The sequence below is a fragment of the Aquarana catesbeiana genome, linkage group LG03, assembly GCF_042186555.1.
Source record: "Aquarana catesbeiana isolate 2022-GZ linkage group LG03, ASM4218655v1, whole genome shotgun sequence".
In the NCBI taxonomy this organism is placed as follows: Eukaryota; Metazoa; Chordata; class Amphibia; order Anura; family Ranidae; genus Aquarana; species Aquarana catesbeiana.
The window spans coordinates 497260403-497281903 of NC_133326.1; the positions used below are offsets into that span (position 1 = coordinate 497260403).

General features: G+C 41.8%; 1 protein-coding gene across 2 annotated transcripts in view; it reads left to right on the plus strand.

Moving 5' to 3' along the window:
* The window catches only part of HMGXB3 (HMG-box containing 3), a 106925-nt gene that overhangs the window by 50803 nt on the left and 34621 nt on the right, over nt 1-21501 (plus strand). For both annotated transcript variants that reach the window (XM_073621076.1, XM_073621077.1), the window contains 6 exons: nt 3843-4012; nt 14083-14180; nt 16077-16172; nt 16988-17134; nt 17619-17920; nt 20413-20540. In XM_073621076.1, the coding sequence (XP_073477177.1) occupies nt 3843-4012; nt 14083-14180; nt 16077-16172; nt 16988-17134; nt 17619-17920; nt 20413-20540 (941 nt within the window). The remainder of the gene's footprint in view (nt 1-3842; nt 4013-14082; nt 14181-16076; nt 16173-16987; nt 17135-17618; nt 17921-20412; nt 20541-21501) is intronic.

Consider the following 21501-nt stretch of genomic DNA (forward strand, 5'->3'; position numbering starts at 1 on the left):
TCCCAATATATACACAGATTTGTAAAAAAAATCCCTACTCTCTAATTTATAGTAGTCAGCTTATACAACAGTTTTATCAATATGTCTTTGTTAATATGCCTTGAAATCAATTTGGATAAATCAATAAAATACAATTTAAGTTCTCAGTAACTTATAGTTTAAAATAAGTTTAATATAAAATCAATATATTGAAAAAATATATATAATTAAAAAATGTGGTCTGAATTGGTTAAGAACCAGAACTTTCAACACTATAAGCCTGGCACTCTACCCACTATACTATCACTTAAGGGTTCTTAATTGTTGCTTTCTATGTTTAATAAGAGGTTAATTCTCTGTGAAACAACTGTATTAATCCAGACGAGTGAATTATGATTGATTTGTTATGACCAGTCTCCTGAAATTGTGAACTGCCCCCCAGGGGAAACTGAAGATGACACCCTAATGATCCCATCTGATCACCCTAATAATATATACACAGTTTTTTCTTTGAAATCTCTACTCTCTAATTTATAGTAGGCAGCATATACTACAACTTTGTGTGCTCAATATATCAGTATGTCTTTGTTAATATACCTTGAAATCAATTTTGGATATATTGATAAAATACAATTTAAGCCCTCACTATCTCATATTTTAAAATATATATGTATATAAAAATGCCGTCACCTGGACTAGAACCCACAACTTCACCAATATAAGTCTGCTGCTCTAACCACTATGCTATCTCCCAGTAGTGGTTGTATTAGCTTTTATGTTTAAAATGAGGTTAATTGTAAGTAAAACATCTCTATTAGTCTAGACAAGTAATTGCTATGATCAATCCATTATGAACATAGACACACATTGTCCTGCTGCTTTCTAGCAATTCACAATTCCCTCATGTAGGGGCAAAAGTGCAATGTTTCCTACAAGTTGGGGTGCAGAGCTGTGCTGGCCATTATGTTCTGTTATCTATGGAAGCTGTGCCCCCCCCCACTCACACACAATACACATGTTTTCAGCATGGCTCTTTATGTTGGAGCAGATGACAGAGAAGGATAAGACAGCAGAGGAACCAGAGAATCCAACACTGCCTGCTTCCCTATACTGTGTGCTGTAACTAAGGCCCCATTCACACTAGCGCGTTTTTTGATGCATTTTGCAGAAATGCACGGGAATTTTTTAACATGGGTTCCTATGGAACATGTTCACATCAATGCTTTTTTGTATCTCTGCGTTTTTGGAAAGGGTCGGGGACTTTTTTTCATGCAAAAAGCAGCGTTTTGCATGTAATGGTTTTCAATGGACAAGCATCAAAAACGCAAGTGCACCGTTTTTGCAGCGTTTTTGATGAGTTTTTGGTGCGTTTTTGGTGCGTTTTTGCCGTTTTTTTTTTTTTTTATTTTTTTTTTATTTTTTTCAAGACTGTAAAAAAAAATGAAAAAAAAAAAAAAACGCAAAACGCAAATCGCGGCAAAAACGCCGCTAAAACGCGGCAAAAACGCGGCTCAAAAACGTGGCAAGCATGAAAAAAAAACCTCCAAAAACGCTCAAAAGCAACATGCATAGGTGTGAATCGAGCCTAAGATAGATTTACATATTCATATACAGAGCAGAAGACATGTATGTCTGCAGAATGATGGTCTGTGGGTGTTACTACATTATTGCTCATTGGTCCTAAAATCTTCCTATAGACTACTATATTTATAAACTCAGAATTCTGACTTTGAAACTCAGAATTCTGACTTTGAAACTCAGAATTCTGACTTTGAAACTCAGAATTCTGACTTTGAAACTCAGAATTCTGACTTTGAATCTCAGAATTCTGACTTTGAATCTCAGAATTCTGACTTTAAATCTCAGAATTCTGACTTTGAATCTCAGAATTCTGACTTTGAATCTTAGAATTTTGACTTTGAAACTCAGAATTCTGACTTTTAATCTCAGAATTCTGTATTTTTTTTTTTTTAAACTTACAATTCTGAATTTCAATCTCAGAATTCTGAGTTTCAAAGTCAGAATTCAGTTTTTTTTTTATGATGGCCCCAGGGCTCTTCCATACTAGTCCACTGGGGGAACTTTCATCTTAAATTTAAAATATATTAACAAGCCAAATATCATCATATGAGAATTTAGTGTTATAATTTAAATCCTGATTCCAGGCATATACATTTTTAAAATTGTCACCCCTGACTTGTCCCCTGAAGCTGGACTTTTTGGTGGGCTCAGACAAGTATTGTCCACTGCCACTCTCTCTGACATCATCACACATGCAGAATCCGTGGACATTTGTTTCAGGATGTGATGTAGCCTCTGAATAAAAGGACTTAGTGGCATGGGGGGCAATTTTAAAACTGAACCCTGGGCTGGAACAAAATAATTAATTTAATTTCATAAATTATTATTCTGGCAATTGAAATAGATTAACTAAAGTGCTAAATGTGCCTAGCATTAACATGTTTTTAGACACATTTAGGCATGTCAAGCATTTTTTCTGCCAAAATGCTGTTGCTCCTGGACACGCTGGCAGTGGGTTTTTCTCTGCCTCCAAACGCCCCTGCCTCTAAACTCTTCTAAACACCTATGTTTGCATAAACACATAGGCTAACATGCAGGGGCGTTTAGAGGCAGAAAAAAAAAAAAATGCCAGACGCCCCTAACAGAGTTAACCACTTCAGCCCCGGAAGCATTTACTCCCTTCCTGACCAGGCCAATTTTTGTGATACAGCACTGCGTCGCTTTAACTGACAACTGCGCAGTCATGTGACGTTGTACCCAAACAAAATTGATGTCCTTTTTTATTTTTTGCTCTATAAAGAAAAAAAGAGCGACCATTTTGAAAAAACACAATATTTTGTACTTTTTGCTATAACAAATATCCCAATTTTTTTTGAAAAAACAAGAACACATTTTTTCCTCAGTTTAAGCCAATATATATTCCTCTACATATTTTTGGTAAAAAAAAAAAAATCACAGTAAGCGTATATTTATTGGTTTGTTACCAAATAGGTTATAGATTTATGGCATTTTTATTATTTTTTGTTTTACTAGTAATGGCGGTGATCAGAGATTTTTTTTTTGTTTTTGTTTTTTATCATGACTGCGACATTGAGTGGACAGATCGAACACTTTTGACACTTTTTTGGCACCAGTGACATTTATACAGCGATCGGCGAGAAAAATAGCCACTGATTACTGTATAAATGGCATTGGTAGGTAAGGGGAGGTAAGGGGTTAACACTAGGGGGCGATCAAGGGGTTAAGTGTGTTCCCTAGGTGTGTTCTAACTGTGGGGAGGATGGAACTGACTAGGGAAGGAGACCGATCGGTGTTCCTACTTAGTAGGAGCACACGATCTGTCTCCTCTCCCCTGAGAGAACCGGGCTTTGTGTGTTTACACAAACAGATCCCGGTTCTCGCTCTGTAACGAGTGATTGCGGGTGCGTGGTGGTCATCGCTCCCGCAGGGCACATGCATCCGCTCAGGGGACACGTGGGCGCGCACGCCTGCTAAAGCGTCTTAAAGAGCCGACGTACAGCTACAATGGCTCGCGCAGCAGTGCCATCATGCCGCAGTATAACTGCGGCGGCTGGTCCAGAAGTGGTTAAGTATGTCCACTGTGCATGAAGCCTTACAGTGAAGGCTGCAGTGAACCAATCCCACAAATAGAGGGAGCCTGCTAGAACATGGCATAAGGTAAGGAAGCCTCAGTGTTCTGGCACCCCTAGACATAATGAACATTTCAGGGTTCTGACCTTTTAAGTTATACAAGCTACTTTTCTGAAATAGCTTGTGTATTTTATCTATTTATTTTTTTCTAGTTTAGTCTAGTAATAAAGTACTTTTTTTTCTACTTTTAGGACAAGTTCATCTTCTGCTTCAGCTTCAAACAAAGCATCAGAAGCCAAGTGTTTCTCGAAACCCCTTGCGATTGCTAGGCCAACAAGAGCCATACTCCCAGCTCCTACCAATTCTAATAGAAGCATCACTGTGGATTGCACTGGCAGCACCCTGGCCTTCTTAAAACCTGGTAAACCAAGTGTTTTACACCCTAATTTAGCACTGCTAGGTTTCTTTCCTCTGCCACTTTCCCTGGTATGTGTTTCCTGTCAGTTCATAGGTCATGCCTTATGTTATAGGCCCCTATAATGGGCGCAGCAGATGCTAAGAGGGATGTCAGCATGCAGAAAGATAAACAGTAGCTTAGAAAACATAATGTTAGTGCACACAAACACAATATATTCCCAGAATATGTGGAAGGGATCAAGCTGCTTTTTTCAGTTGTATCACTTCCACTAAAAAGCCAACAATTGGCTAAATTGATGTAAATGGCTGTAGCAACCAGGAGTCAGATTACACGGCTGTGCAGCCATGAATGTAGTACTCCATCTGTGACAGTGAAAGGGTTAAAGTGTGTATTTTTAGCAAAAACTTTATTTTTTGGGATAGGATGTGGAAGGGTCATAACTTCTGTCTGAATTTTATTGCGGTCTGTGTCCCCACTGGGAAGATTAACCCTAGTCCTGGTGACCATAGTACAAAGCGTCATGTGAAATCCAACATTTTTCCCAATAAGATTTTTATTAGGAGTTTTTTCAAATAACAAACATAAACTGGTAAAGTCTTATAAGTATTATTTGAATGTAGTAAACAAGTCCACACTTTAGGCATAGTCAGTAAACAGATTGAGACACGTTGGGATTGGAGTAATGCAATTGAGAATACCAGATGGTGAGCCATGGTTTCCATTTGTTTTCTGAGTTCTGTAGACCCCTTTCACTACATGCTAGCAGCCTCTCATAGGAACAATGAGTGTGAGAAACCCAAATTTTTAAAACCCCAGTATAGTAGGTGAAAGAAAGTCTTCCAAAGGGAACGTCTGTTGTGGTAACAGCTTTTTTACGGGAGCTATCCCCCTTCCTTCTGCTACTTTGTGTACTATTTCTGGGGCGGGAAGTGAAGAAAAGTCCCTGACAGCAAATTACAGTAAAAACAAAATCTGAAAAGAGTCTTTCTGTCCACCCACAGTACTTTTGCTGTGGACATGCAGCACAGCCAGGCTCAACAACGTAAATATATGTTGCTGAGCACATGTCATTCATAACAGCTGTGACTCCTATAGTGATGTTGTGATTGGCCCACAGCTATCACATGGTACCTGGGCCAATCACCACACCCTATACTTTGTGGTAGCTGTGGGCCAATCACAAAACCACTAGCAACTGTTATGAATTAAATCCATTCATGACAGCTTAAATGATTGCTGTTAGTGTTCATCACTGTAACAGCAATTGCAGTGTTAAAAATTCTTGATCAACCCCCCTCCCCCCCCCCCAGAGAAGTACAGTGTCACTATGGTGACATTAAACTACGCTGATGAAAGTATGTAAAACAAATATAGACATTTTTATAAAATGGATTTATTTTTTACATACTGTCACCGGTCAGTATCCCTGATCACCGCCACACCAGTCATATGTGATGACGCTGTACTGCACTGGTAAAAAAATAAAATTTAAAGTATTTTTCATTTATTTTTCAAAAAAATTGTGACAAATGACAACTTAAAAAAAACTCACCATGCCTCTTACTAAATACATTGGACTATCTGCTTTCCAAGGGGGTATTTGTACTATCCTGGCTTTTTAGGGCCTCAAGAAATGAGATAGACCATCAGTACATGAACTTTTATGGCATCCCAGTCTTAGTCCGTAGGGTTCAATATTGAGTTGGCCCACCCTTTGCAACTATAACAGCTTCAACCCTTCTGGGAAGGCTGTCCACAAGGTTTAGGAGTGTGTCTATAGGAATGTTTGACCGTTCTTCCAGAAGCGCATTTGTGAGGTCAGGCACTGATGTGGACGAGAAGGCCTGGCTTGCAGTCTCTGCTCCAATTCATCCCAAAGGTGTTCTATCAGGTTGAGGTCTGGACTCTGTGCAGGCCAGTCAAGTTCCTCCACCCCAAACTCACGCATCCATGTCTTTATGGATCTACAGAAACTTTGGATCCAATAAAGTATATCCGCTATAAGAACCGTCTCTTTATTTTTGAGCCTTTGATGGAAGCCTTTCCTCCACCTCAATTTGCTGTTCTTTTCCAGTTTTTGGGAGAAATCCTCACCGCACACCTCCAAATGGACGCTCGGAGCTCACTAAAAGGAAAATTATACACAATAGTGTGATACTGTAAAACTTTTTCACTAAAATATAAGCCAAAACCTACTCGCAAATAGCGAGTCTAAAACATGCGTGTCTCTTTAGCCACTTCAGCCCCGGAAGATTTGGCTGCTCAATGACCGGAGCACTTTTTACAATTTGGCACTGCGCTGCTTTAACTGGTAATTGCACGGTCATGCAATGTTGTACCCAAATGAAATTTGCGTTCTTTTTTTTCCCACAAATAGAGCTTTCTTTTGATGGTATTTGATTGCCTCTGCAATTTTTTTTTTTTTTTTTTTTTTTGCGATATAAATGGAAAAAGACTGAAAATTTTGAAAAAAAAAATTATATTTTTTACTTTGTTATAAAAAAATTCCAATAAACTCATTTTTAGTCATACATTTAGGCCAAAATGTATTCAGCCACATGTCTTTGGTAAAAAAATGTCAATAAGCGTATATTTATTGTTGGTTTGCACAAGTGTTATGGCGTCTACAAACTAGGGTACATTTCCTAGAATTTACGCAACTTTTTAGTTTGACTGCCTATCTCATTTCTTGAGGTGCTAAAATGGCAGGGCAGTACAACCCCCCCCCCCCCCCCCCAATCCCCCCATTTTGGAAAGTACACACCCCAAGGAAATTGCTGAGAGGCATGTTGAGCGCATTGAATATTGTATTTTTTTTTGTCACAAGTGATTACAAAAAATTACAACAAAAAAAAATTACACAAAGTTGTCACTAAATGATATATTGCTCAAACATACCATGGGCATATGTGGAATTGCACCCCAAAATACATTCTGCTGCTTCTCCTGAGTACGGGGATACCACATGTGTGAGACTTTTTGGGAGCCTAGCCACGTATAGGACCCCGAAAATCAATTATTGCCTTCAGGCTTTTTAAGGGTGTAAAATGGTGATTTCACTTCCTCACTACCTATCACAGTTTTGGTGGCCATGAAATGTCAAGATAGCACAAACGCCCCCCCCCCCCCCCCAAATGACCCCATTTTGGAAAGAAGACACTTCAAGCTATTTTCTGCAGCTGAATGGCGTATTTGCTGTTCAAATGATGGTTAACAATAAAACAAAGTAACATTAGATTATAACAGTGAGGCATACCATACCTGCAAAGGAAATACATTAAAACATTGTAAAATTTTTTTTTTTAAATTTTACGCAATCTGTGCCTAAAAAATATATGCCGAAGCATGGAGGCAATCCGCCCCTAATGTTAGGAGCAAATAGCTGCTCCTCCCCTGCTTCGGCATATATGCTCTTCTTTTTTTTTTAATTGTGGTGGTGAAATCACCTCCTACAGAGCTGGAGTCATGGCTTTATGTATCGTGAGAGCAAATGCTGTTGCTGTCACAATAAATAAACCCGTGCTGCAGCTGAATGGCGTACCTGCTAAGCAAATGATGGTTAACAATAAAACAAAGTAACATTACAGTATAACAGTAATGCCCTGTACACACAGTCGGATTTTCCAACGGAAAATGTGTGATAGGACCTTGTTGTCGGAAATTCCAACCGCGTGTGGGCTCCATCGCATTTTCCATCTGAATTTCCGGCACACAAAGTTTGAGATCTTGCTATAAAATTCTCTGACAGCAAAACCCGTTGTCGGAAATTCCGATCGTGTGTACACAAATACGACGCACAAAGTGCCATGCATGCTCTGAAAAAATTGAGACGAAAGCTATTGGCTACTGTCCCGTTTACAGTCCCGGCGTACGTGTTTTACGTCACTGTGTTCAGAACGATCGGATTTTCCGACAACTTTGTGTGACCGTGTGTATGTAAGACAAGTTTGAGCCAACATCCGTCGGAAAAAGTCCATGGATTTTGTTGTCGGAATGTCCGATCAATGTCCGACCGTGTGTACAGGGCATAAGACATATCATACCTGCAAAGCAAATACAATAAAACATAGTAAAAATAAAACATTACAGTTCTGAAATACAGGAACAATAGAGAGAACAATAAACATAGAACAAGAGAGCGAACATGAGAGAGAACAATAAAGAGAGAAGAAAAATAAAACCACAACTATTTTTGGCTTTTTTTTTTTTTTTTTTGCACGCTTATATAAACTGTAAACGTTCCAGATTAGGATCTCTCAAAATGTGATGGCCATTTCATTTCGAGACCCTGTGTAAGTGTGCCCTAGGACTGTGTAGTGTTGTACCTTACGCTAATACTTCACTAGTGTGTGGTAGCGTTTGAAACAGTCTCCGATGCAGAGACCAGGTTGGTCAGGACAGGAGGGACAATAAATGCGAGTGTCATGCCTAAATCCGTGTTTTCTGCAGACACGACCTCTTCTTTGGGGTATTCTTTGGGTAGGGGGTACCAGGGAGGACATACTGAAAATGGCTCTCATGCAGCCAGCTCACTGCATTTGCGTTGGGAAGGTGAGGCATAGCACCATCTAGAAATAGAAGGGCTGTGACGATCTCTTCCTGGAATTTTAGGAAGGATCCAGTTCGTCCTGAAGCTTTGCATAGCACAAAAGCATTCAGCAGAGCCAACTGGAATAATATACAGACACTTTTTTTTTTTTTTTTTTATACCACCGTCTGGCCTTACAGGCAATTAGGTATGGCGCCAACAACTGGTTGTTGAGGTCCACCCCTCCCATGTTAAGGTTGTATTAGTGGACACAGAGGGGTTTCTCCACAACACCAGTCGAGGTAGGAATTTGGACTGTCGTATCTGTGTGAAGGGAGGACAGAACAAAAACATTCCGTGAATCCCTCCAGTTCACTGCTAACAAATGATAACATTTCAAGCAGGCTCTCTTCCCCCCGTCTAAGTCGGGACTCTACAAGCCGTTGGCTGAAGCTCCGGCGATTAGATCGCATGGTGCCACATGCGCTAATTCCACAATCAAAAAGGTGATTAAAAAGTGGCACACTTGTGTAATAATGGTCCACGTACAAGTGGCACCCCTTTCCGAATAAGGGTGACACTAAGTCCCACACAATCTTGCCAGCGCTCCCTATGTAGTCTGGGCAGTTCTCTGGCTCTACGTGACTATCTCTTCCCTTGTAAACCATAAAACTATGTATGTATAGCCTGTTGCCCTGTCACAGAGCTTATACATCTTTGAGCCCATATCTGGCACGCTTGCTGGGAAGATACTGTTTGATAGACAAGCAGCCAGAAAACGTAATCAGGGACTCATCAACGCAGACAACTTGATCAGGAGTAAAGGCTGCAAACTGCTGGTTGAAGTGGTTTACGAGGGGCCGAATTTTGTGGTGCTGATCGTATCCAGGGTCACCCCAAGGACAACAGAGTTCATTGTCATTTGAAATGCATGAACCTCAAGATCTGCTCGTATCGTCTCCTGGTCATGGAGGCAGAGAACAGGGGCATATGGTGAATTGGGTCAGTGGACCAATATGACCGCAACTCGCTCTTTTTAGTAATGTCCACGAGGAGGGATAGGCCCAGGAAGGTCTTAAATTCGGAGACCGTAATAGGTCTCCAGTCTCTGGCAAGCATCAACTGGGGATTAGCGGCGATGAAATGACCAGTATACAAATTGCTTTGGTCCACAATAGATCTATAGAGATCTTCCGTGAAAAACAGCGAATAAAAATCAAGTGACGTAAAATCGACTGTTTCCACCTGAATTCTGGGTTGGCGCCAGTGAATGGGGAAAAGTACGGGTGCTGCAGAAGTGGTGGGTTCCCAATTAGGATTGGCGAATGCAGCAGGAAGGGCACTATGGGCACGACAGTCCTGTCTGTCTTCTTGGTGGCTGCGGGACACTAGTTGTGCTAGCCACCTCACCAGCTTGAACTGCACTTTTGGGACTTGCCACGTCACCACGTGATACTGCAGTGCTGGTTTAACTACAACTGGGATGTACTAGGCCACTGGTGCTTGCCAGTTCACCAGAAGGATGAGCGGAACTAGTACTGGCTCTCTACTCCATACGAGAACCCTGTGGTTCTTGCACCTCAACCACAGCAGAAGAACAGGGTCGGGTACGCCTGACCTTGGCAGGGACCACTACTCCATTGTCAGAGCTATCTGACTGACTGGTTCGTATTCTGAATTGGACAGATGGGTGACTTCCTCTTCACTCTCATCTGTCAGGCTCAGAAACGTGTAGGCCTCTTCACTAGTGTACCTTCGATTGAACAGATTGGACAATTTACTGGTACACTAGTGAGACTCAAAGGGGAAAAAAAAGCACCTGACTGTCAGCGACTGCTTCAGACGCTACCAAAAAAACTGTTAACGTTCGCAGGGATCAGGCCTGACTGTGAATGCTGCAGTTACGTGTTTTGTAAGTGACAGTGATTGATTGATACTGCACTTGGGTGGGGGGTCGGGCTGAACGCAGGTGCTAGCAGGTATCTGGGCTGATCCCACTAACGCTGTTTTTGGAAACCTTAAACTACTTGGGATGCTAGTATAGATCTGATCCGTTCAGACACTATACTACTAAGGGAGGTGTATGGTGCATGCATGGGTGTTGGTGCTACTGGGACGACGCAGACCCTAACTGATGCTAAAACCTAACTGATATCACCCATCGTTTGATCAGGGGGGGTTAAACTCTTATTTAGGTAATATACGTCGGGTGCCCTGACGCTATAAAAAAATAATAGCTAACGTGATCTCTGGTGACAGGGGGTGATCAAGGGGTTAAAGCTTTATTAGGGATGTTTTGGGGGGTCCCTAGACCTATCTGGGTCTACCACTACGTACCCTAACTCTGATTTTTGTCACAAATGACACACTGATCAAAAAAGAAATATGAACACTGCACTGGGTGACACAGTGACAGGCAGTGAAGGGGTTAACTTGGGGGGGAGGGGACACGATCGGGGGGTGACAAGTGTGCCTATGTGTACTATGTCAGTGTAGTGTTGGTGCAACTTACTGAGTTGTCTTCTCTCCTCTCTCTGGAACAGAAAAGAGTTCCACAAGGGGAGATGACATCACTTCCCCTGCCTGTGTTTACACTTAGGCAGGGGAGGATTTCATTCCTCAGGACCGATCAGCAGGTCCAGGCCAGAAATCATTGACGTGGGCCTGGGCACTGATTGGTTCTGAAGCAAATCCGATCGTCGCGGCTGCGCGCCTGACATACAGCTACGATGCTTCGCCCAGCCGAGCCAACCTGCCGCAGTATAACTGCAGCGGCTGGTCTGGAACTGGTTAAGGGCCAGTTCACATCACATGCAGTCCAGTGAATTTTTTCTTTTTTTTCTGCATCAAAAATGCATGGAAAGTAGGTTATATGGTTTTTAATGGCATAGTTCACACCAGTGCTTGCAGTTCCAGTGCGTTCCAGGGAAAAAAAGTAGAACATGCTGCATTTTTCCTGCACTGGACTGTACTGGAACACTTTAAAACTCATGGAAAAACACACAACTAATGCACTGGAACACACACATGTCCTTATTTAAGGTTAAGAAAAAAAAGGGGGGGAATGCACTGGACTGCATCTGGATGGCATCAAAAACGCGCATGCAGAAAAGGATCTGGAACGCATCCGGACTTCGTTTTCTATGGTGTGAACTGGCCCTCAATCCCAATCTCGGATCTGCCACATGTGCTGTGTTACACCGCTCACTCCATGCACCTTACCTAAGATATTTAGATGTGTATAAACTCCAAGTACTGTACAATGCTCATCTTGCTTAATTCCAAGATTTGTGCGTGCAAAGATCCTCAGAGAAAACAAAATATAAATATCTAGTGTAATACCACTTTAAGAATGAATCCAATTCCTGTGTTCTACCCACTCACTTTCAACATGCACAACCATACGCTTCTTATTAGTAACCATGAATTGTCACCAATCCCACTATTCCATGCACCTGGAGTGATCATCTGGTGAATAGTGGAATTGGTGACACAATTCGCAGTTACTAAAAAGAATGTTACACATGTCAGTGCTCCTTATACGATATTTTTTCGTATATGATTCCCCCATGCAGAGATAGAAAAAAAGATCCATAGTGCAGCAATTCTTATATAATTATACCATTTTTTTTTTTTAATTGGGAAAACCAACTTTTATTGATTTATAAATGCACAGGTTTACAATACACACATGACAATTGTACTTTTCAGGAATTAACATAACACAATGCACAAATAGGCTTCATCCTTCTAATACATACTAACAGTTGTAAACTTTGTTAGTAAACCTTCTGGTGGAGTTTCCAGATAAATCTTGGTCCACTATAGTTTATATCTGCAGATCCCCTTTATTTCACAGTCTTACCATGACGGTTATAGTAAATTAAGAAGATCTATCGTCCTCTATGTACATGTCTCTCCATCTTCTAGCCATCTGTCCCATACCTTTGAAAATTTTTGTGGGCATCCTCTATGTAAGTATATCAGTTTTTTGTACAGTAGGGTATTGTTTACGTCCCTTTTCCAGCTCGATAATGTTGGAGTTATGGTTTGGATCCAGGTTCGAGCTACCACTTTCCTGGCCAAAAATAAAGTTTCATGTAAGAAAGAGGCGTGGAGTATCTATGTCTGTGTCTGGTAAGAGGCTCAAAATACATAGTTTAGGGTCCAGTACAACTGGAGAGCCCATTGTATCATGCAGGAATTTAATCACTTGTTCCCAATACACTTGCAAAGTGGGACAGTTCCATATCAGATGATAAAATGTTCCTAGCCCTCCACTACATAAAGGACAGGATGGACTTTGTGAGGGTTGGAATCTGGCCAGTCTTTTGGGTGTCATGTAGGCCTGGTGGATAATATATAGCTGTGTTAATCTGTCCGAGAGTCTAGGCGATGTTAGTTTGACATTTTCTAATATTTCGTCCCAATCTGTATCACTAATATCACCCACGTCTTTTTCCCATTTTATTTTAGCCCTCTGAATAACATTCATTATCCTAGGGATACGTATAGTGTAATACAAATTTGAGATCAATTTTTGAGGTTCAGGCCCCAGAATTATATCTAGAACCTGAGGGCGGTCTAGAGCACTGGTATTGTTCCTAAATTGAGATCGCAAGGCATGGCGGAGCTGCAAGTATCCAAACATCATGTGCTGCGGAACAGAGTATTCGTCTCTGAGGGATTGAAATGATTTGGGCCACGCGTCAGTCATAACCTGGGGAAGATATAAAATTCCATATCTGACCCAGATTTCCGAGTCTGGCACATTTTGAAGTTCTGGCAGGTGGTCGTTAAACCACAAGGGGGTGTGGGAATGTATGTGTCCCATCTGGAGCTTTTTTAGAGTTATGTCCCATGGTGAGTTAGCAAACCTACATTGAATCTGGGAAGTCTTTTTACGCGTCTGTCCGCCTCTAAAAATAGCTGGTAAGGGAGACACCATCGTATTCCTTGTGTCTTCGCATACCAGTACTCTGTATCGCTGCATTTCAGTGTTGTTGAAATAATACATATGAGACAATTGTGCTGCTATGTAATAATCTTGTAAATCTGGAAGAGCAGTACCCCCCATAGATGTCGGATTTTTGAGAATATTCCAGGCCAGTTTATGTCTTCCGTGTCCCCAAACAAATGAATTAAGGGGGATATATAGGGGTGCATGCCAAACCATATACAGGATCTTGGGAATTATACCATTTATTACAGTGCCAATTCACTTACAAATAGGATAAAAAGGCCTTTACACCTCACTCAAAATGGCCACCACGGTACTTCCAGTGTGCGTGATGACGTCACTTCCGGTGCCTAATGTCACTTTCGACATGTTTTGTCCAATAGACTTCTTTCTAGGATGTTGTTCATGATGTTGCTGTAATGTCTCTTCCTCACTACTATTGTACAACATAACCTGTATCACTATAACTTCTGGAACCTATGCACTGTACTGTTCCCTGATGACGTTCTATTCTTTTCTAGAAAAATAAAGAATTCATAAAAAATGTATGTAAAGCCAAACTCTTGGTTATTATTTTTCACTTAGAGACCTACAACCCTATCACATCAGTCGGCCTAAAAGCCAATACATTGAAACAACTCGGTCAAGCAGTTTTGCAACAGCCAATGACACAGGAGATCACGGTAAAAAATAAAAGGCAAATGTTATCTATGCATTTTATGTTTTCTGCCAAATACAATATTTATATTCATAGAAAGTGTATGATAGCCCTTGTGTTTCAATATGTCAGGAAGATATTCTTTTTATGTCCAGCACAATTGGGGCACGTTCACACTTTTGCCGCTTACTAAAATGGTTGCTTTTAGTGTGCAGGCTGGTGCCCGTTTTTTCTGTTCCAAGAGTGTACAAAGCTACGCTTCATTCAAGTCTCGAACTGCAGCTGTGCTGAGGTGCGGTGATTGTGGTGTGGTCTGATGCTCATGTCTGCATTCTTCCACACCATACATCATTGCAGCATTTTAGTGAGAATGGAGCACATTGATGATATGTACCCTTGTGGTGACCCAGGTCATCCCGTGCAGAAAAAAGCAGGCCACTGCTTATAGTGTCAGGGAGCCCTAAAGTCTGGACTGTTCTGAGTTCCAGAAATATTTTATTTAGATTCCAAATGTAAAGTGATTTGAATTCCAAATTAAAGTGACATTAAAGGCAAATTTTTTTTTTTTTTTTTAAATAACAAACGTGTTATACTTACCTGCTCTGTGCAGTGGTTTTGTACAGAGCAGCCCTAATCCTCCTCTTCAGTCCCCCGCCAGCACTCCTGGCCCCTCTCTTCTGTTGAGTGCCCCCACAGCAAGCAGCTTGCAATGGGGGCACCCAAGCAGGCGCATTCCCCAAGCTGCTGACCTGCGTGTCCATTATGACATGGAGCCGCGCCTCTGCCCCGTCCCTTCTCTCTCATTTGGATTTCTGGCTGATTGACAGTGGCTCCTGCTGCTGTCTCAACCAATGAAGAGGGAGAATCCTCGAAGAGCCGATGCTCTTGTGCACATTGCTGGATTGAAAGCTCAGGTGAGTATTGGGGGGGCTGCTGCACACAGAAGGTTTTTTACTTTCATGCATCGATTGCATGAAGGTAAAAAAAAAAAAAAAAAAAACCTTCTGCCTTTACAACCACTTTTAGTGATTTGTAAAGTCTTGTTTAAAAAAAAAAAAAAAAAATAGCAAACATGTTATACTTGCTTCCTATGTGCATTGGTTTTGCACAGAGCAGCCTGAATCCTCTTCTTGGGTCCTTCTTCGCTTCTCCTAGCCCCTCCCTCCTGTCGATTGCCCCCACAGCAAGCAGGTTGCTATGGGGGCACCTGAGCCGAGCTGCAGCTCCATGTGGCCATTCAGACATGGAGCTGCAATTCGGCCCCATACCCTCTCTCTCCTGATTGGGTAACTGACTTTGACAGCCATGGGAGCCGCTGCTGTGTCTCAGCCAATCAGGAGGGAGAGTCCCAGACAGCCGAGGGGCTGCTGGGGAGGCTGCTACACACAGAAGGCTTTTTATCCTAATGCATAGAATGCATTAAGATAAAACACCTGCCTTTATAACTCCTTGAAGTATAGTCAGCCTGGGTTTCTAAAAATGCAGAAGTGAAACTGATACTTTTGCTGCAATAGACAAAATTAATAGGTTTGCTTGATGGATAAGAAAGGTGTACCTTTTACTGCTCCCCTGCCCCCTAATTCACTGCTACGTCATAAAAACTCCTAAGCAATTTTCCACTTAACATTTCTTGAATGCAATCGTCTGCAGATAATGATTATTACACAATAAATTCAACTAATATGTCCCATGTGTTCTATGGTCGGTGATCATCGTTGCATCTAGAATATTGTGTTTTTTTTTATATTAGATATTTTTGGGAAAATTCTGCATAATTTCTTTGGATATTACCAATAAGTACCCCATTTATTACTAATCGTTGTAATGTACGGCATCTTTAAAAAGACAACATGTATCATATGATTACAACTGCTACAGGAGATGATATATATATATATTCTCTCTTTTTACTACAATTTAGGTAAGGGCTGACCTCCCAGCACCCTTGTCACAGCCAGAGCTTAAAGTTGTGACTGATAGCTTCCCGTCCTACAAGTACAGTTGTCCAGTGGCACTGGTGAGTGAGCTGTGGAACACTGGTGGCAGTAAAGACTAAATTATTTCCCTAGCCTGCGTATTTTATTTAAAAGTCGGCTTAACTTTATTTTTTTTTATTTAGTTGCCTTAATTGCCTCCATTCCCAATCTAACAATTTTCAGTGTGCGGCCCCGCTCAGAGCCACGCAGCCTTTACCTTGAAAGTAGCAGCTTCGTGCCATGTATGCATGAATTGGCCTCATTCATTCTAGTGGATAGCCAGACTCCAAGCGACTTCCTGAGGCACCATGAATATGGCTTTCCTATAGGAATGAATAAGCTGCATAAATAAAATAAGTGAAAATTGAAAGTACACCTGTACTCTGGAAAACATTGAAGTTGTAAACTAACATCTGCAGTAGATTGTTGACTGTTGACTGTGCTGTTTATCACCCCATATGGTAGCCCTAAACAGCCTAGTCCTTGACCTTTTTAGGCCTGTTTAAATTATTCTGGATTCAATTGTGCTTGACAGCCCTAAGCTGTTTATTCACTTATCTGTTTTTAGTTGTCACTACAACTTGTTGGTAAGATTACATGGCATTCCTACTACCTACAATTTACCTACAAGAGAAGGGTATTGTGCAGTCTCCAAATTGGGTTGAAAATTGTATGTTCGCACCAGAGGCAAAACAAAAATCATTTTACACCTCACACATATCACATAGAAGAAACTGCATTTGATTAGACAATGTGTAATTTGTGTGTGGCTTGGGTGCTCACAGTATTTGTATTTATGGTTTTACCTTAAAATCCTTACTTTTAGCCTGACTTGCTTTCATGGCCATTCTAACAGGACCTAGGCCTGGCAACACAGAGAGGGAGAGGGAAGTGTAAAAATCCCTTCTGCAACTTCATGTACACCAACAGGCATAAGCCAAAAGTCTGTCCAAACTGTGGCATCAATCTCAAAGACAAAGTAGAAAAAGGACCAAAACCTTTGGTAAGGACTGTACAGTATTGTGTATTTGACATATAATTTGGGGGGTACCAGTGTACCCCTTGTGTCACCATGTATTAATTCATGGCATGATGGATGGCAGTATGTGCAGGAGAGTAAAGCAGAGGATATAACAATAGGCACTATATGCAGAAAAGAAGAGGGTATGAGGACGGGCAGTGTGTGCAGGAGAAAATAGGCAGAGAATATAACGATGTGCAATATATGCAGAAACAGAACACAGGGGTATGACATGGGGCAGGTATGTACAGGATGTGAATGCACTGAGTATAATAGTGGGTATTATGTAGAAGAGGAGTGCGGAAGGCAAGATGGTGGCCATAATACACTGGAGAGGAAAGTAAAGGGTATGACAACTGGTAAAATGTGCACAAGACCTTTAAAAACTTTGCATTCCCTTTTAAAATAATACACTCTGGTATTTGTTATTTAATTGTTGAATGCTATTTTTTCTATCCCTTTTTAGGAAGCAGCCATCACTATTACCTCTTGTGTGAGTATACAAGAGCCTCTTACACAATCACAGAAGGAGATCCAACGACACTCCACTCTCCAGCTAATTCGTAAAACTGTACAGATACCTGAGAATGAGTGTGAACTGTCAGACACCTTCACCCTCATCCAAGAACTTAATAGTTCTCCATTGGTTCTGTCTGATGTCAGTGATGGCACTGTGACCATAGAACAAACCTCCTGGGCTAGTATCTACGAGTCGCCAGCCGACCAGTGCCTACTCTGTGGCACCCAGCTATATAAAGGAGACAAACAGTAAGAGTTCATTTGTGTTCCTGCCGCCAAACAAATTTAATTCTCTTGCACTTCTCAATAGGGTGAGCTCAGGCATGTTTGGATACTAGTCTACTAGTATGAGTTATCCTGCCAGGGAGCTGGCACTGCACACTACCAATCATAAGCCACCAAGGTATTCCCAAGGGGTGTGTATACGTGTGGCTGCAGAGCAGAGAATACTTCAGCCGCTTGTGATTGGTGGTCCGCAGTGACCATTTCCTGGTGGGATAGTTCAGACTGGTTTGGACTGTTATCCAAGCACACCTGAGCTCATCCTAGCTGTTCATGATAATTTATACTAATATAAAGCTTCTTAGAGTTTCAAAACTACATTATAGAATTTGACTAATAACCTCATAAGTTGTAGCAGTTTACGTTTACCACTCTTCTTAACCTCTTGCTTAGTGAGCACTTAAACCCCCCTCCTGCCCAGACCAATTTTTTGCTTTCAGCGCTGTCACACTTTGAACAATTGCACGATCATGCTACACTGTACTCAAATTCAATTTTTATCATTTTTTTTCACACAGATGGAGCTTTCTTTTGGTGGTATTTAATCACCACCTGGGTTTTTATTTTTTGCTAAACAACCAAAAAAAGACAAATTTTTGAAAAAAAAAAAAAGTTTCATAGTTTGTTATGAAATTTTGCAAACGGTAATTTTTCTCCCTCATTGATATTCGCTAATGAGGCTGCACTGATTAGCACATATAAGGCAACACTGATGGGCCCTGATGGTTGGCACTGATGGGCACTGGTAGGTGGCACTGATGGGCACTGGTAGGTGGTATTGAAAAAAATATGTGTAGATGCGGCGCTAGAAATACTGTGAAAAAAGAGGACACAAATTTTTAGGTGGTATTGATAGGCAGCACTGGTGATGAGGCACTGGTGACATTTATAGGTGGCACTGTGGGCACTGATGGCTGAGACTGTGGGCACTGATGGCTGAGACTGTGGGCACTGATGGGTTGCGTTGGTGGGTGGCACTGAAGCCTCTGCAGAGGCTCTCCACGATCGGGACTGATGTACCTCTCACAGCCGCCTGTGATCGGCTTTTTTTTTTTTTTTTGCGCGAGGAGAAAAAATAGCCGATTACCGGGTCTGTTTACATCACATGATCAGCTGTCGTTGGCTGACAGCAGATCACGTGGTAAGGGGTCGGGATCGACCCCTTACTCCGATCTGTGATCAGCCGAGTCTCATAGACTCGCTGATTACAAAGCGGCCGCTCGAGCACGGGAGGACATCTTTGGACGGGAGGTGGTCAAACACATCGCAGTATTGAAGTGGTTAAAGAATAGTAGATTCTACCAGAGGATTTTCAGACAGGTATTAGGTATTTTTTTTTTTTTTTTTTTTTTTACAATAGATTTTATTTTCAACACAACATACAGTACACACACAAAAAAAAAACACCTGGCTGGGAAGCGAGTCCTCCAATAGAGTTTATATCATGATGTTTAAAACATAAGCATTATAATTAATAAAAGAAAATGAGGAGGAGGCTATGCAGTCTAGATAGGTATGCATTAAATGCTCTCAATTCTCTCAGTTAAGTAGACATCACCTGCTCGCTAGCTCCCTCATAACCCCTTCCCATATTCACCTACCGAACGTCTCCCGAGCCTCTCCCATCCTCTGGAATACCCTACCCCAATCTGTCATACTATCTCCAAATCTATCTACTTTTAGGCGATCCCTGAAAACTTTTCTCTTTGGAGAAGCCTACCCAGCCTCCACCTAACAACTGCACTTTTATTTTCTTCATTAGCTCATCCCCCACAGTTATTACCCTTTCATATCATTTGACCCTCCCTCTTAGATTGTAAGCTCTAACGAGCAGGGTGTTCTGATTTCCCCCTGTATTGAATTGTATTGAAATTGTACTGTCTGCCCTAATGTTGTAAAGCGCTGCGCAAACTGTTGGCGCCATATAAATTCTGTATAATATAATCACTCACCTGCCACGCTTCAAAAAAAGAACAAGAAGGATCAGACAAGAAAGTGGGAAAAGGGGTGGAATCCCGTCAGGCCATCAGTTTGTAATAAGCCTCCCCGACATAGTGAGTTAGGTCAAAGCAAGGCTGCAAGGTAGTCTGAAAATTCTATCTATGCACTCCATGTTGTAGTGACTAGTGATCCTGTAGCCAAGCAGTACTTCCATTAGCAGTGGTTGACCTCCAGTATCTAAGGATCCAATGCCTTACTGGTACAGGTATTTTATTCTTTCACAGATTATCCCCCCTGCCTGTCCTTTGTTTATGACCCGGTAAATTATAATTGTTTTTAGCCTGTGAGCACTGTATTTGCTCTTACAGTTATTGTTACCTTTTGTCTTTATACGCCACTGTTCTCTGAATAAGAGCCTAATCCAATCTTGCATTGGTGCAGGTTTTCTTTCAACTCTTCTGTTTTTCTGGCTTCTAACATGTTGGGTAATATGTGTCTGCCTTTCTCATGTGTTGCAGTTCAGTGGCCTGCGCTCAGGATTGCTGGCTTTTAACAGCTAATCGCCTGCAGCTGGTGACTGCCCAGGTCAAGGTGTGTCTAAATGCCCAGTGTCTGGCAATACATGGCTTTAACGACATCTATACAGGTAAGTTATGTTTTGGTTTCAGAAGTGCACATCACTGCATAGTATTGATAAGTATAATGGTTAGGAAAGGGATGCATCGCCCTCTCTCCCCTACAGGCAGAAAGCAAGACTCCTGTGGAAGCAACGTTTTTTAAGCCAGTGTGCATAGAGCCTTAAAGCGATTGTTAACCAAAAAAAAAAAAATGGATCCTGTTCCTTTAAAGCATGAATAACAGTGCTTGTGCTGTGTAATTTGCCCCCCTGAAATACTTGGTTGATCCTGCCAGTTTCTGCCCCCCCCCCCCCCCCCCCGTAAACTGACCACAGTTAATCATGGCTGCTGGGCCCTGACACCATGGCTCTGTCATCTGCAGCCCTGCTTTCCGGTCTCCTCTGTCCTCCTCCCCCTCCCCTCCCTACCTGCCAGCTAGTCTGTGTGAGCCTCCCCTCCCCTTGTAGCACCGCTCCAAGCAGTGCACAGATTGCTGAACACAAGCACTGCCACTGCTAGTATAATCTGTAGTATATACTGTATGCCTTTTTGTTAAATTCTTCTTAATACTTTATTCCTTCTCCCTGATCAGCGGTCACGTGACCGCTCTTCGCTCTTGTCCTCCAATGTATATACTAGGGAGGGAGGTCATATGACCGTCCAGCAGACATGAGAGGGAGATCCCGGCCCCTCCCTCCCTGGTACATACATCAGAGGAAGAGATCGACCGTTGGTCACGTGACCACTGATCAGGGTGAAGGAATAAAGTATTTAGAAGAAGAATTTTACAAAGAGACATACAGTATATAGTACAGGTTATACTAGCAGTGGGGCTGGCAGTGCTTGCGTGCACTGCCTTAACACAACCCCTTTTAATATATGGTGACGCTTCCAAAAAAAAATAACTCGGACCAGTCCCAGGGGCCCTGGTAATCTGGAAGGGTGATGGAACCCCTGGGGATAAGTAGATAAGCTATTTAGAGTCTTTCT